General features: G+C 33.5%; 1 protein-coding gene across 1 annotated transcript; it reads left to right on the top strand.

The window, feature by feature from the left end:
* Positions 1 to 8,161: 8,161 nt before the first annotated feature.
* On the top strand, positions 8,162 to 13,685 carry LOC126718368 (uncharacterized). The gene is made up of 4 exons (XM_050420513.1): positions 8,162 to 8,411; positions 9,868 to 9,922; positions 12,171 to 12,505; positions 12,892 to 13,685. Exons 1-4 carry the CDS (start codon positions 8,268 to 8,270, stop codon positions 13,420 to 13,422), a joined length of 1,065 nt encoding a protein of 354 aa, XP_050276470.1. The 5' UTR covers positions 8,162 to 8,267; the 3' UTR covers positions 13,423 to 13,685.
* The last annotated feature ends 3,158 nt before the right edge of the window (positions 13,686 to 16,843 follow it).

Below are 16,843 nucleotides of genomic sequence, written 5' to 3'. Positions count from 1 at the left end.
TTATAAAGAAAGAAAGCAAAGGAAGGACACAACTCATCTCACTTTTATAGAAAAAAACCAAAGGAGGAAGTGAAGAAATGGAGGGTAAATCTCAATTACAAAAAGCAACCCAACAAGCCAAAATGTAAGAAAAGAAATTAATTTCCCTAGAAAATAATGAACGGTCCAACTCATCTCAATTTTATGGAGAAAAAAACCAAAGGAGGAAGTGAAGAAATGGAGAGTCCATCTCAGTTACAAAAAAGCGGCCCAACGAGCCAAAATGTGAGTAGAAAAAATGAAAATAAGGAGATTTATAATATGAAAACATCAAAATTTTAACGCAGTGTTACCACCATTAATGTCACACATTCGATAATAATAGGATTCATTAAAACTTCATATTCAAAGCTATTTTTTTTTTCTTTTCTTTCTTTCTTTCTTTCTTATCTAGTAATGCAGGCACAAACTATTTTACAATATTTTTACAAATTATTGATATAGGAAATTCTTACTAGTTCTCATTTGTAGTGGTGGAGCCACGTTGAAGCCTAGGGGGCGATGCCCCCTCCCCCCCCCCCCCCCCCCCCCAATTTTTGAAAAAAAATTGAGTAGATATACTTAATTATGAATTATCCAAACCATTTAATTTTTTAAAAAGGAATAGATATGCAATTTGCCCCCCCCCCCCCCTCTAGTTAGTTTCTTTTTCTATATAAGAAATTCTAAATTTACATTTAAGATTCATCTAAAAGCTTAATATAATTTTAGCAACTTACCTAATTTGCAACACCATATAGTTGCAGACAGCACTAGCTTTCGTTGGTAGATGCATCTAGGTAGGCACTATCTAAATAAGCAATCTTCACTCTTTTCTTTGCTCATCTCCTTTAAATCTCCAACATCCTAGCTCATCTACCTTTTTTTTTTCTTCCGGTTCTTATTTCTTTACTTCTTCAATTCTTCTGTCATTTTTATGAAGTAAAGTGTGTGACTTTTTGATTTTACCAAGCAACATTTATCAATTACCCATCCTACCTACGCCACGTGTATGGTTGAAACTTCAAGTCTCAAAATTTAGAGTCCCCAAGTGGTCAAGCAATTGTATGGATCATAAATTCTTTTATGACTTTTCTTTTTGATCTTTATTTGTTAAATGAACATAAAAAACTATATAATTGGTTGTATTTAATTATATTTTTTTATATATTGAAATTGGATGATGGTTTGTCTACTATTTAGTTTTTTAAAATTTATTAGCATTTTTTTTATCTTAGTCATTATACTTAATGGGTGATAATTTAATTTAATAGTCTAGGTCAGTGGGCAAGTTAAAAACTATTGATTCATTATGCAATAGAAATAAATAGTAATTTAGAAAATAATACAATTTTCGTTTTGGGTTCTAATCGTAAAACTTCAACTTTCACTAACGTACTTCTAAATCTCCACGGGTCGAATTCAAAGAGCATCCTTCTGGATAGTCAATGGTGGAACCCAAAAACATCATTTTGGATCGTTAATGGTGGAACTTTGAAAGCTTTTTCTAAATCTCCAATAATTTAATTATCACATTTTTTAATCGCCCCCCCCCCCCCCCCCCAAAGACAAATTCTTGCCTTCACCACTACTCATTTGGGTTCACCACTAACATCACTTTTTTTACTTACCAATAACCACTCACAACATCAACAGTTTGTAAAAATTATTGTAAAATAGTTTGTATCTCTAGCATTTTCCCAAATTTTATTACATTGAATTTATAAATTGATATGTCATCAATTATAAATAGACAATTCAAATATTCTTTTATGAGGTGGTTGATGCCCACTAATCACATTCATTGTCATATTAATTTGTAAGTTTTATATAGTAAGTTTGTAGTACCTTTAGCATTTTTCAAAATAATATAAATATAAAATTTGATCATTATGAATAAGTATTTATTATGACTGTATTTTATATGGAACTATTAAACGCATAATTAATTTAATTATTAAAAGGTATTTATTATAGTTGTATTCAATTTGTATACGGAACTATTTACTCTATTATTTAAAGGAAATATTATTCTTAAAGATTCTAATATCCTTTATTAATTAAAACCTTTTAGAATTCTAGTAGAGGTGTGTGTTGGCTTAAGCATAGTAAGTAGTGTTGAGGACCATTTTTTTGGCCCACATGGCTTTACTTCATTGGCAACCCATGCCACATCAACATATTATTGATTTTTTGGGTAAATCTATTTAAAGCCCAAAATAAGCTCATATCTCATTCAACTACATGGATTGGGCTCACATGGCCCGCGAGATCCTTATTTCAAGAGGCAGATTCATGGTCCACATTTCCTCTTCATCAATTGGGATCATAACCCCACGACATCATCAACATCAACATATGGATCGAGCTTAAGCAATGAATCAAAGCTCACGGCCCATATTACCTCTCTTACACTCATGACAAGCAGCTTCTTCAACAAGAGCCCATATTTACACAAAATGACAACAAAACCCGAGGTACGTCATCTCATTTTTGGCTTATAATCCAAGCTCATAAGTCTCTTTGGGGAAAATTTAGGAGTCGTGGTTTGGAGGACCAAGAGGTATGTTCAGTAAAGCTCTAGCGATTTAAAGTTGATAAAAGAGACATGTTGCTTGGCATGTCTCCTTCAACTCCCTGAACTCTGACGAGTCCATGTGTAGCAGGTAACATATGGTAAGCATCTCTTATCACATAGCACCTTAGATGATAAAAATTCCCTATTTCTCTTTTCCTAAAACTTAACATTCATCATGTGACAAATACTCAATATCTCCAGCCACCTAACTGCTGGGAAGATAACTATTCATTCAATCCCCAGCCATTGCTATACAAATTTAGAAATTTCATTATATTATTCTACATAAATCTACATTACTACTTTCAGCTAAAATCCAACTCAAACACATGGCCTAATCTGATTGGTTATCTTTAATCTCCAACTATATACAAAATATTCATGATATCTCTGATAACCAATTGTTGTCTACAACAATCAGACCATATATTTCTCTGCCAACTGCTAGAGCAGAGCATTAAATACTCTTCTTGCTCACCAAGATTTATGTCACAACACAATGAGGCCTTGACTAAATCTCTAAAACTTCATTAACTTTCAAACAATCCTTCTATTACTTACTAGAAATGTGTTGTAATGGAACCTTGCACCAAAAACACAAACACCCAAAAAAGGAAACAGTTCCAACTGAACCCCAACAGTGTATTCTTGCACTTGACACCTGGCTGGAAGTGATGTCATCAGCCATTTAATGCTGAAATCCCAGCAACCAACTGCTTTACCCAAAATAACAAGATACCCTTCAAAGAGATCTTACCATTTTTCAACCAAATCCATGAAATGACCTCTCCAGTAGTCTGAAATCACCTAATTGACTTCATCTGCTTCTGCCTAAAGCAAACAGCTGTCTTATGATAGCTGTGATAGCTGTCTCAGGATAGCTGTCACAGCTTTTCCTTGACAGTTGGGACAGCTTTTTCAGAACAGCTGTGACAGCTGACCCAGCGGCCTAAGCATTACTGATTTTTCCACATTTGGCTAAAACCAAAACCAACTATTGTAACTACTTTTTTCTTCCCAAAATACCTTCCTTTTCTGCTACTCTTTCCCCAGCAACTCTTACCCAAAATAGAAAGAATACCTTAAAGTTAAACATACCTTTTTTGGCCAAATCTTAAGATGGATTCTCTGAAGATTCATTGCTGTTTGGCACAAATTTTGGCTAAGATTATTTGCTAAAATACCCCCTTAAACTCAGCTCTAAAAGGGGACCCATCATCAACAATCTCAAAGGGGGACATCAATGGAGAAGAACAACTCTTTCATGAAACTTCTCTATTCTCTCTCCCTCTAATTATCTTCTTAAGCTCTTAACTGAGCTTCTGGGATTTTGGTTCCCAAATTAGAAACTAAACTCTTTAGCCCTTAACCCATAAATGCCATTCATAAGCCCTCATACATCCTCCAGCAAAATATCCTAGCAGCTTTGCTAAACACACTACAACACTATTACTCTCTTATACTCATTATCTCACTCTCCATATTCTGAAAATACATATATCTTACTACCCATATCTCTAAACATCTCTTTCTTCACTTCTCTTACACAATCTCATACACACTTACTACACCATTACATATAACACACCACAACTCTTCTAAGCTCCACTCTCATACTCTCTCACTCTGAAATTCTACTATTTTGTTGCCCATAAACACATCTCTATACTCTTTTCTTACAAGATCTTTCTTCTTGGAAAGCCATCTTTACAACTTCTCCAGCGGTTATAATCTCACATTTTTACTATCTTTAACCTCCATATCTCTCATACTTCCATTTATCATACATATCACAAATACTACATCCCACAAAACATATATATCTTTTACCATCTCTACACTTGTCAAGAGATATCAAACACTCATACTAAAAGCCCTTCTCATGGAAGGCATGAACTTCTATTACTAAAGCCCTTCTCCTAGAAGGCACCAAGATCTCATATCAAAACCCTTCTTTTAAAAGGCACAACTACTTCTTACAAAAGCCCTTCTCTTAGAAGGCACAACTAATTCTTACATAAAGCCCTTCTCTTAGAAGGCACAAATACTCCATACAAAAGCCTTTCTCATGGAAGGCAACACTATTCATAACTTCACAACAACTAAAAGAGCATTGTCAAGGGGAAAACTCATTTAAGTGCATGAGAAGAGGAGCAAGCTTAACCAACCCCTACACACAGCTAGACATACTCTCTCTCCCTCTAGTTGCACCCATTTTCCCCCCTCAATCTTGAAGTTATCATGGAAAACTGCCTCTCTACCATTGGGGTCACTCTGCCAGGATATTATCAACTCATAGAAGTTATACAGCTGGGGCTACAAACCATACAAAGATAAGTGATTTTGCTTCCTTATCTTTAAATTTACATCATTAAGTATATGATTACTTCACATTTAAATACATACTACTTTATTCCAAATACTATTACAACTATTAACCAAGGCTTAAACTCATTTAAATGCATGATAAGAGGGGCAAGCTTAACTAGCCTCTACTGTTGGCATTCTGTTGGAATCCTATCAGCTCACTGATGCTACACAGCTGGAGCTATAAACCATAAAAAGATAAGTGACTTTGCTTCCATATCTTTAAATTTACATCATTGAGTACATGATTACTTTACCTCTAAATAAATACTACTTTATCGTGATTACTTCAACTGTTATTACAACTACTAATTAAAGTCATCATATCAAACGCATATCATATATTTATTCGATCATTATCGTGATTCTTAGACTTTGGCTTTAATGGTTTTGTAGGCTTAAAAATACGCCGATAGCCATTGGACCACGTGGCCCAATGTTGAGTTCCGAAGGCAACTCCCCAAAAAGAACCCGAGCCTAGTAAGGTCATCCCTCCAACGGATCACACATGGCTGGGCAACCGAAAAAGGCCCCCGAACAAGTAGCTTCTTATTAAACTCTTGTAAACATTATACTTTGGGATGTTGATAATTGGTTTTATAGTGGGTTGTTGTGTTGGAGCAAACGGGTAGCGTGCATGGTGTTATAAGGTGGTTTAAATTCATATTGAGAGTGTTTCTTATTTTTTGGGGAATTGTAAGTGGATATTGTTGAATTATATGTGATGGATATTACTTAATTTTTTTCAAAACTTGTAAGAATAATATATTGTTTTGTTGAGAATTAGTATTGTGATGGGTTGTTATGTTGAAGCAAGTGGGTGGCTTGCATGGTGTTATAACGTAAATTAAATTCATATTGGGAGTGTTTCTTATTTTTTTAGAATTGTGAATGGATATTTTTGAATTATATGTGATGGATATTATTTAATTGTTTTCAATACTTGTAACCATTATATATTGTTTTGTTGAGAATTGGTATTGTGGTGGGTTGTTGTGTTGAAGCAAGCAGGTGGCTTGCATGGTGTTATATGGTAGTATAAATTGATATTGGGAGTGTTTGATTGTGCAATGTATATTTGTTTAAGTATTAATAAAGACTTGTGCATTCACGAATGGGATAGGACTTTATCTAAGTAGCTTATAGACTTAGATATTAGAATACATTATGCATGAGTTGTCCTTATTTTGCTAAAGTAACATTCACCATAATACTATAGCTTAGGTACACTATTTGAGGCGCAAGCTAAGCAAGAAGAGGTGCAAAAGAATATTCTTAACTTTTGGAGGAGTAAGGGTTATGATGACACTCTTACCTATAGGGGTGGTTCGTCCATAGTTTTAAAAATCGGACCACACCGGCCGGTTCGGCTGGTTCAACCGGGAATCGGACAGTAATCCGGTCCGGTTATGCTTAAAAACCGAAAATGTAAGAAAAATCGGATTTAACCGATAACCATTGGTTCAACTGGAAAAATCGGAAAAACTGGAAACCAAGATGGTTGAACCAGTTTTGCAAAATGGATGAAAGAGATCTGAAATGGAGCTTTATTTTGCAGAAAAGTCTTCTTTTTTTCTCAGATCTGCTGGTCTAAATGGGTAAGGACAGATTTTTTGCTATAAAAATCTTTTTTTTTCTCAGATCTGCTAGGACTGAGAGAGTGAGAAAATTACTGAATGCTCGTGCTTGGTGTTGAAACCAACCTCTTGGACTAGTATGATGCATCCATAGCTCTTCGGTGAGATAGGAAATGAGAGGAGCTGATGGAGATCAACTTCCAGAGAGTAAGAGATAGAGGTATTGGAGCCTGGAGGACAAAACAATGAGAATGAAAAAATAAAAGTTCCTGATAGTAAACCGTGTGAGCCTGTAGGGTGCTAGATTTATGAGGGGAAATTTAAAAAAAAAAAAAAAATTAAAGAGGAGTGTACGTGTATAGCTGGGAATGGGATGGTGAATTGGTCATAATAATTAACAAGTCAGTGTGTTGTCTAATCACTTGACTTTAGGGGGGTTTTTAAAATTTTTTTTTTTTTTTTTGAATAGATAAATAGTTAAAGTTGACTATTATTTATAAAAATAAAAATTTGAAACTTTAATAGTAGATTATTCTTTTTTTGTCAATAATTACTGATTAGAAAAAAAAAAAAAAAGTAGTATGCAAAAAAAGAAAAAAAAAATCTATATTTTATATTTTCTTAAAATAAGTTATTAAAATTTAAAGTTCATATAAAAATTATTTAAATATTTAAATAATATTAATTATGACATCATTGGTTCGACCATCGGTCCAACCCCGGTCGGACCATAAAACCAGTAATCAGTCTCTTTTCTGGTTCTTTATCCGTTCTGGTTTTTAAAACCATAGGTTCGTCTTCGAGCTAAAAAACTTATTGGTTAGTATTTTATCTTAGCAATATGGTGTGACTACTTTTAATGCATTATTTGAAACTAATTGAATTACATTACAGTTGAAAATCTATATTTGCTTTCTACAACTTATATATTAGTAGTTGTGATTTTAATTCATTGGTATGCCTACTCTTAATGCATTGTTAGAAATGTTTCTTATAACATAGTTAATGTTTTTACTTTACGATTTTAATGTAGTATTATTTTTATATTTGTGCAAATTTCTTATTGGTGGCTTTTAAGGCATTTTCATTTGGCACTACTTGAAGACACCTTCTTTTGGCCCTAATTATATTATGCTAAACTTTTTGTATTGTTATAAAACATCTTGTGATATTGTATGTGTTGCAAACAATTTGTATGGATGGATTGAATTGGATACTTGTTTTATTTTTACTTGTGAAATGTATGGATCGTCTTCTTATAAATGTGTTGTTGAAATAAATGTGTTATTCAAATGTGAGGTTTTAATAATGTAATGACAGGTTACAGATTAATATCAAAGAAATTAAAGACAGAATATTAGTTTTAGCGATGAATTTTTCCGTCACCAAATATAGCAACAAAAAAATTTTTGTTTTAGTGACGAAATATTTCATTGTTAAATGTAGCAGAATTTTTTGAGAAATAGTTTTAGTGACGAAAATTTTCGTTGCTATATGTGCTTGAATTTTCTTAAAAATAGTTTTAGTGACGAACTTTTTCGTCACTATGGCTGTGTTTGTTTTGACTTCAAACTAATTTCAGAAATGCTTTTCCGTAAAATAGGTTGTTTGGTTGGTCCGGAAAATTGGGTCAAACTCAATGTTGACCGTAAAATAAGTGACCCAAGGCAGAAAACCATTTCAATTCTCATTTTCACTTCAAACAATTTCCGTCTGAGCTCTCTCACATGCACTTGAAGCAGCAAGTGCTCTCCAAGCTCCGATCCACACACCGAGCTCCAAGCTCCGATCCACACACCGAGCTCCACCATCTCCCTCACGCCAAACACTCAAGATCCTCTCCCTCACGCAGCCGATCCTCTCCACGCACGGTGAGTTTCCCTTTTCCATTTCTCAATCCGATCCACCCTTGATTCAGCTGTACCCAGTTGCTGATTTTCTATTTATCATAGTTTAATTGTTATAAGCTAGCAGTAGGTTGAGAGATCCGTTGGTTGGGAGGTGGATTTTTCTAATGTAAAAGAAAATGGTTGAAAGGGATTTGTTACTCCGGATGATGTGCTTCAATTGTATGTTTGAAGGGATTTTTGTGCTATGATGGTGATTTGGTAATTAACTAACTCCTGTGTGAAATGATAGTGAAATTTGAACTTGCTGCAGCTTGTTTTGATAGCTTTTAACTGGGTGAGACTTTGGTCACACCAAATAAGGGTAATATTGTTTGGATTTAGAGTGTATCTTGATATGTTCAAAATGGCTTTGAAATTTCTTTGTATGATTTCTACTCTGTAACAATGATTAGCATGTTAAATATTGCTAAAAATAATTTATGTTGTTTTTCTGGTGATGACAGAAAAGAAGAACTTTTTAGTTCAATTTTTCATGTGTTTACAACTTGGCTTCCCCATCTTTAGAAGGGTTCAAAATTAATTTCAATGTTGCGTGATAAATGGAGTATGATTGTGCCCTGTACTGTTTGAAATCAATTTGGAAAGAAGTAGGTCTTTGTGTAGAGGCTCAAGTTGTTGATGTCAAAGCTGTCTTGTTTGCAGCTTTGACAAATCATCACAGTAAGCATTGAGCAGGCTTTCACTAATGTTCTAGAGAAGATTTTTCAGTTTTACAGGAGCTTAAAATTTTTGTTGAAAAATGTAAAGAAGCTTTTTATTAACAAACATGGTTAACCGCTATATTTCATTCTTATTTTTGTTTTTTGCCCTGTTTGATGATCAATTTTGGTTTATGTATTAATTCTTAAAGTTCTAGCACAATGAAAAGCCAATTGGATGCATCTAGCATCTACCAATTGGATGCATTTAATATCCATTACATATGGTATATATATATATTTTTTTTCAGACATGTTGATTGTTGAACTGTAGTTCATTCATGTGAGTATCCAAACTTGCTGTTCATTGGGTGGTTGCAATCAACATATATCAATTATATGACTCTCATCAATAGTAGGCTTTTCGTCTTACAAAGAACTTTTTTTCATCTGAAAATCCTGTCAACTAGAGCATTCTCTTCAGATTATATAACCTAGATTGTTTATTAAGAAGTGATTGGTGAAATCATATTTGTAGATTTTGCATTTCTAGAGTGTAAACCTCTTGACTTATAATGGCAGCTGATTTGGGGATTAATAGAGGACATGACCATTTATAGTCATTTTAATATTATCACATTTATTATAGCTATCCATAATACTAAGAGTTTTGGCACATCTGTTTGATGATGTAGAATCCGTGCTACTTTGGAAGTATTTGTGCTTAGTTTTGAAGCTATTGTTTTCCCTTTTTACTAAATGGTTTCTTTTCATTGCAGACTTTCTCAAACACAGTTGAAGAAAAGGCAAAGTGGGTTTTCAACAAACTAAAAGGTTTGGAACTATATTTGAACTAATTTCAGAAATGCATGCATACAAATGCTGCAATATATCGGATTTGTTTTATACCCATATATTTATTTGTTTATTTATTTATTTATATAATTATTTACTTTATATAATTATTTATTTATTTATATAATTATTTATCTATTTATATAATTATTTATTTACTTTTTTTAATTATCCATTTTTTATTTAAGAAATAAACAAATAAATTATCCATTTTTTTAATTATCTATTTTTTATTTAAATATTGATTTAAGAATTTAATTTTGTTGGTGTTACAATTATACTGAAATAGAATGCTGTGATTTGTTGGTGTAGATATTGATTGAGATGGTATTATGTTGTAACTTTTGTTGGTGTTACAATTATACAGAAATAGAATGCAATGTGATTTGTTGGTGTAAATATTGATTGTGATGGTATTATATTGTGTACATCGTTGATGTTACAATTATACAGAAATATATGTGCATAAAAATTTTGGTACTCGTTATTAATGTGGTTTAGATGTTTTCTGTTTGTGGCTGTTTTTATTTACTGTGTAATCAATAGCATGCTTGTTTACATACCTCTTAGACCACAGTGTTTTGATTTTTTAGATGAAGAAAAAAACCAAAGCTGCAATTCTTGCCTCAGTTGCATCTGTCCTCCTTGTGGGGGTTGCATTGTTAAGGAAATTGCGGCATAGACGTAGACGACTGCCTAGGGCGTCTTATGTTAATCATGCAGCCGAGAGAGAGGAATACAAAAATAGTATTTTGCATGGAAGTGAGAGATATTGTGTGAATCAAATTAGGATGAAGCCTATAGCTTTCCACCACTTATGTCACATCCTCACTAAGGGGGAGCACGTACGCCCGACTATTCACATGTCTGTTACGGAGCAAGTGCTCATTTTCTTACACATTATTGGTCATAATGTGAGATTTCGTGTAATGGGTAGTCGGATCTATAGATCAACTGAGACTGTTCATAAATACTTCAAGGTCATCCTTAGGGGGGTCCTGAAATTATATAGAGCTCTAATAAGACCGCGTAGCGAAGATACACCCCCAGAGATAAGGAATAGTAGAAGGTTCTACCCATATTTTAAGGTAAATATTGCGACTTGTGTAATTTTGTAAATTGTGAAGATTTGTGTAATTTTAAACCATTATGGCTGTCGAAAATTAGGATTGTGTTGGAGCAATAGATGATACACATGTTCATGCATCTATGCCACCTGAAATACAAGGAAGATTTCGTGGTCGTAAAGATGGAACCACGCAAAATATGTTAGCTACCATTAGTTTTGACTTAAAGTTCACTTATATATTGGCTGGATGGGAAGGCAGTGCACATGATTCGCATCTGTTAAATGATGCATTTGCTAGGCCAGGGGGATTTTCAATTCCCGAAGGTATTATATGATTACTTCACCTTTTAGGTTTATTAGTTTAATAAATATTGTGCGTTTTCCTAAGCATAGTAGTGATTTGGTTTTTTTTTTGAATATATGTAGGTAAATATTATCTTGGTGATGCTAGGTATGGTAATAAAAATGGAATATTGTCACCTTATTGGAGTATGCGATATCACTTGAAAGAGTGTAGTGATCATCCTCCTAAGAATGAGCAAGAATTGTTCAACCTCCGACACTCTTCATTGAGAACTACCATTGAGCGAGGGTTTGGAGTGTTGAAGAAACATTTTCTAGTGTTGGATGCAGAACCATTTTGGTCTTGTGAAACCCAAGTGAAAGTAGTGTTAGCATGTTGTGTGGTTCAAAATCACATTATGGAGGTTGAACCAAATGACCATATTATGGAAGATGCAATGAACCAAGTAGAGTCTAGTGACCCCCAACAAGAAACACAATCACGTCGAGAGTCCATTGAAGACAGTGGACTGTGGAATGCTAAGAGAGATGAGATATGCCAAGCTATGTGGTCTGATTATACCAGGAGTGGAGAGTAGTACTTTATTTAGATTTCTATGATTGTAATATGTGTTTTTTCTTTTTTTTTTTCTTTTTGTAAAGACAGTGTATTTATTATAGACTTCTAGTGGTGTAATGAAAAAGTATTTTCAGCATGACATTGTTATTTCCAGTGTTAGCATGTTTCATTCTGTTGTGCGCATCTATAAACGTGGTTGTATGTGTGTTTGATTTGTTGTTCATATTCCGAGCGTAATTACTAAATGCTACTCTCATTTTTAAATGCTACTCTCACTATACAATTTTCATATGTAGTAATGTCAAAGGGCAAAGAGAAGGTGAGCAGCAGCAAGCAGTTCAGGTGGCTACCACCCATGCACTCAACGATGCTTAGGATACTTGCGCAAGAGGCTGCAAAGGGCAACAAGCCCTCTAGCACTTTCAAGGCAAGCTCCTTTGCGCTTGTAGCGAATGAGATAACTACCCAATTTAGGGTTGAGTGCCACCCCTCTTATGTTGAAAATCGGATGCGGACTCTAAGGACCATGTGGTCCACTTTTCAGACTATTAGAAAGAAGAGTGGCTTTGGCTGGGATGATAACCTAAAAATGATAACATGCGATGCAAAGACATACCAAGAAGAAGTCATGGTATGGCTTCCAACTATATTTTCTTAATATAAATGATAATATATGTTTTTGCCTTTTATAATCTATGAATTGAGAACAAGACAAGGCTGCTTAAGTACCCTCTTTATATGAAATTTATAGTGTCATTCTATTCAGGATTCCATTGCTTTTATAAGGTTTTTCAAATATAACTTTCATGTGTGGATCTATTGTAAAATCTGGTCTTAGCATTTGTACATTGTATTTTCTGTTGTACTTATCTTCAAAATCATGGGTTATGTCTCCTGTTCCCTAACAGATTTTTTTGTTTATCATTGACCTAAATGGCATCTATATTGAATTGAATATTGAATTTATAAGTGAAGTGATTATTGCATTGTTATTATATGTTCCTTTCTCCCTTACAGGCGCATCGAAAGCATGCGGAGTATCTGAACAAAAAAATTGAGATGTATGATGAATTAGCTATTGTTCTGGGGAAGAACACAGCCACGGGTGGCTTTTCTAAGTCCTATGTGGATATTGAGAATGAGCCAGACAATGGGGACAGTGCTGAGTTTGTTGCAAACAATGTAGAGGAAGGTGTGGTTGAGAAAGGGAAGAATGCCATCGAGTCATCCACCACTAGGTCGGGAATTTCCAAGTCCCACAAAAGAGTGCGTGCACCTTTTAATGCTGTTGATAGTGTGTTGACTGATCTGTCTGATCAGCTCAAGGAAATAGTTGTGGCTCTGAAAGAAATCAACCGGGACCCGGTGAATTACACAGCTCTTTACAATGAGGTCATGGCTATGATGGCGAATGGGTATAGCGAAGACATGCTCGCAACTGCATTTGACCATCTTTGTGAAAATGAGAAGACATCACAGGGATTTCTAGCCAAGAATGCTAGGCTGAGAAAGCTGTGGTTGGATGGTTTTTTGTTCTCACAACTTTGACTTGTCTGTTTCATGTCGACTGTGACGGTAGCTTTAGGAATTAACTTTTGTTGTAGTACTAGTATTGACCTACCATTATATTATATATGTAGTCTTTTGTATCATCGGGACAATACAATTGCCCAAATTATGTATTTGTACTATTCAGATACCACAAGTAGGTATCATTTTTGTACACCACGGAGGTGTAATGCCAATGGTGAACGATTGATGTGGCTGTTTTTATATAAATATTATGGGTATATTAAAATGATTATTTTTTATGTTGAAGTGGATGATTATTTTTGTACTATTACAAATATGTCTAGGCAATGCAGGTGCTTGAATTTGGATGATTATTTTTTATGTTGAAGTGGATGATTAGTTTTGTATTGTTACAAGTTTGTCTAGGTAATGCAGGTGCTTGAATTTGTAAGGCATTTCATATTTTCTGTAAAATGATCCACAAACCAAACATGGGAATTGATTTTCTGTAAAAAAACGAATTCCAAACATGGGAATTGATTTTTCTGTAAAACGGAAAGCATTTTCCGTAAAATGTTTGAACGAACCAAACACCGGAATTGATTTTCCGTAAAACGAATTCCAAGGCAGCCAAACAGCCTGAATACATTTTCCTTTCCCAAAAATAGCATTTCCAGAAAATATTTATTTTCCGAAAAATATTTTACATGAACCAAACACAGCCTATATGTACTCGAATTTTCTTCAAAAATAGTTTTAGTGACGAAATTTTTCATCACTAAATATGATTTAATAAAATAAAGTGTTTTTGGCGACGAAATATTTTCGTCGCTAAATAGTGTTTTTAATGAAGAAAACATTTAGCAACAAAATATTTTCGTCACTAAGACCTTTAGCGACTAGGTATTAGCAACGAAATGAATTTTGTTGCTAAAGGTTCTTGGCGACGAAAAGCTGGACATTTAGTGACGAAATTCGTCACTAAAATTCATTTTGTTGTAGTGATTAGAGTCTTAATAAATCATTTTTCAAATACAATCATAATAAATGCTTAATAATATAGTATATAACTCCATATACAATTACAACCATAAACAAGTGGTTATCTTCTCTTCACCACAAATCCTTATATTCTCATTAATTAAAATAGTTCACTTTAAATAAAACTCTATTATATAAGTTTCAAGAAATTTTAAATTCTACTCCTACTATAATTTTATTACCAAAAATTTTTTAAAAATTAAAATTTATTTTCATTATGTTAATCTTCTTGTCATAATTTTGTATTTTAATATATAAATTTTAATCAAATTTGTGTCACATGTATTGCTTTTATAAATACAACAACAACAAACAACGTCTTTGTCCCAAAATGTTGGGGTCAGCTATGAATCTTCAACAATTTAGTTAGGATCGACCATGTATATTATTTACTTGTATTCTACCCCTATCTAAAGTCATGCTTTATGTTATTTCCTTAATTGATATGTCTTTTTTTATTACTTCTGTGGATGTGATTTTTTTTTTTTTCCTCTACATTTTTTTCATTCTCACAATCATTGCTTTTATAAATACATACATACATGGTACATACATACATACATATACACACACACACACACATATATATATATATATATATTTCACACTTTTATCCTCCTTTTTAGCTTATCTATATATATATTTAATCGAAACCTATGAAACTCCCACAATTTTCAACGTCAGCATTTTATTTTATTTTTTTAATTTTATTTATATTTTTTGATTTATTTTTTTCCAACCCATTTACTCACATCAGCATTATTAAAAATAAAAATTAAATCTCATTATTTCCCCCACCAAATACACATTACAAAATCGATACTTCTTCAAAACCTAAACCTAAAACCAATACTTCTTCAAAATCTCTCTTCTCTTCTCACATGCTAACATCACCTTCCCCTAAACCTAAAACTCACCCTTTCCTTCCCCCAAAATCAAAACCCAAAACTCAAATTCTCCCACCCATGTTGAGCATAGCTGAAAATTATGGTTGTCCAACCTATCAAATCAGGGTTCTTTATGTGATCAAATGCTTTGTGGCAATCTCCTACGCTTCCAGTTTTGGAGTACATAGTCATGAGTCATCAGTGAACTGCCAACAAAGACATCTGAATCTAAGCCCAACTTTGCAATATAGGCATGCAGTTGAGTCCCAATGCTTGATCTATTCAAAAGTGCAACAGCTCCCAGCATGATGAAACTGTGATATAGTCCATGGCAAAATTAGCCATCAGCATATCACGGAACAACATAAGGGACTTTTCAATGTACCCATTTTGGCCTTTTCAGCATATCACCCTTTCCACACCCAATGCCTAGGTACGCTTGCTTTCCTCTTTCTCTTTCCTCTGAATTTAAGTTTTTCAATTGAAGCCAAATAGAGGAAAGGCAACCTACTTAATGATGAAAACAGAGGAAATATTTCTCTCTCTTTTTTGGTTTGGAAATATGATTTAGGTTAAGGTATTGTGGTCTGATTGGTTTTGATTTAGGAAGAACAGATGCTTGACATTGATTTGTAAAGCCTTTGCTTTTTTTAATTAGGGTTATTTTAGGCAGGGTACCAATGGTTGTTTTTATTTGATTTTTTAAATTCCCCAGTTTAAATTATTTAACAAATTTACCATCTTTGGCTCATATATTTGTTTCACGTTGACCTTTGGTTCTTTGCAGTTCAATTTTCAATAGTTTTAGTTGTGTTTCTCTTTGTATCTGTAATTGAGTTTGTGCACACACTTAGAAAAGTCTTTGTGTTTGGAACTCTGTAACTGAGTTTAGTATAATCAATTTGATTTTTTTTTTTTTTTGGTGGAAACTAAGCTATGGGTTTCAATTTGTTTAGTTGTGTTCTGTTTGTGTGTATATGTGTACATACTATGTATGTATTTAAGCTTCGCTAAAATTAATGCTATGTGTTTCATATTGTTCTATCGGTTTTGTATTCGTGACTAGTTTTCTGTGTTTGTGTGGTTGGCTTCAATGTTTTGCTTAATGAAATGATTTGGGACATGAAATTTTCTAAACTCTGTTTTTAGTTTTTAACTGCCTTGATTTAAAGCTTTGAGAACTTCTAATTTCTTCTCTTGATTGTGGTTTACTTTTATGCCAAAACTGATATAACTACACTAAACTTTATTTAAAGCTTTTTTTGAGTTGTGCTTAGAAAAGATGAATTTTCTTTTCTGCATGTTGTAGACATTCATTACATTGTTCAGATTGTGTGTTGCAACACAATCTAAATTTTATATGTTAAGGATGCTATGCTACCTTAGCAAAATTGGTGTGGGTAAATTTTTTGTAGGCCATGTGACCCAAGTGTTTAAAACTTTTTTCAACACAAACAGAAAATTGTAGAGTGTAGCTTAACATTGTTAAAATTTTAGAAGCAGAAAGTTGTAAGTCAAACTTAATGTTG

This window comes from Quercus robur, chromosome 3, assembly GCF_932294415.1.
Source record: "Quercus robur chromosome 3, dhQueRobu3.1, whole genome shotgun sequence".
Lineage (NCBI taxonomy): Eukaryota > Viridiplantae > Streptophyta > Magnoliopsida > Fagales > Fagaceae > Quercus > Quercus robur.
Note: the sequence above shows the minus strand (reverse complement) of the source record. Positions and strands in the feature narration are given on the sequence as shown.

Bases quoted from the DNA above. Each gene is read 5' to 3' on its own strand.
- LOC126718368 (XM_050420513.1), top strand. From the start codon at position 8,268: ATGCACTTGAAGCAGCAAGTGCTCTCCAAGCTCCGATCCACACACCGA. The intron at 8,412-9,867 runs GTGAGTTTCCCT...TTTTCATTGCAG, and splicing joins GCCGATCCTCTCCACGCACG to ACTTTCTCAAACACAGTTGA. The intron at 12,506-12,891 runs GTATGGCTTCCA...TCTCCCTTACAG, and splicing joins CATACCAAGAAGAAGTCATG to GCGCATCGAAAGCATGCGGA.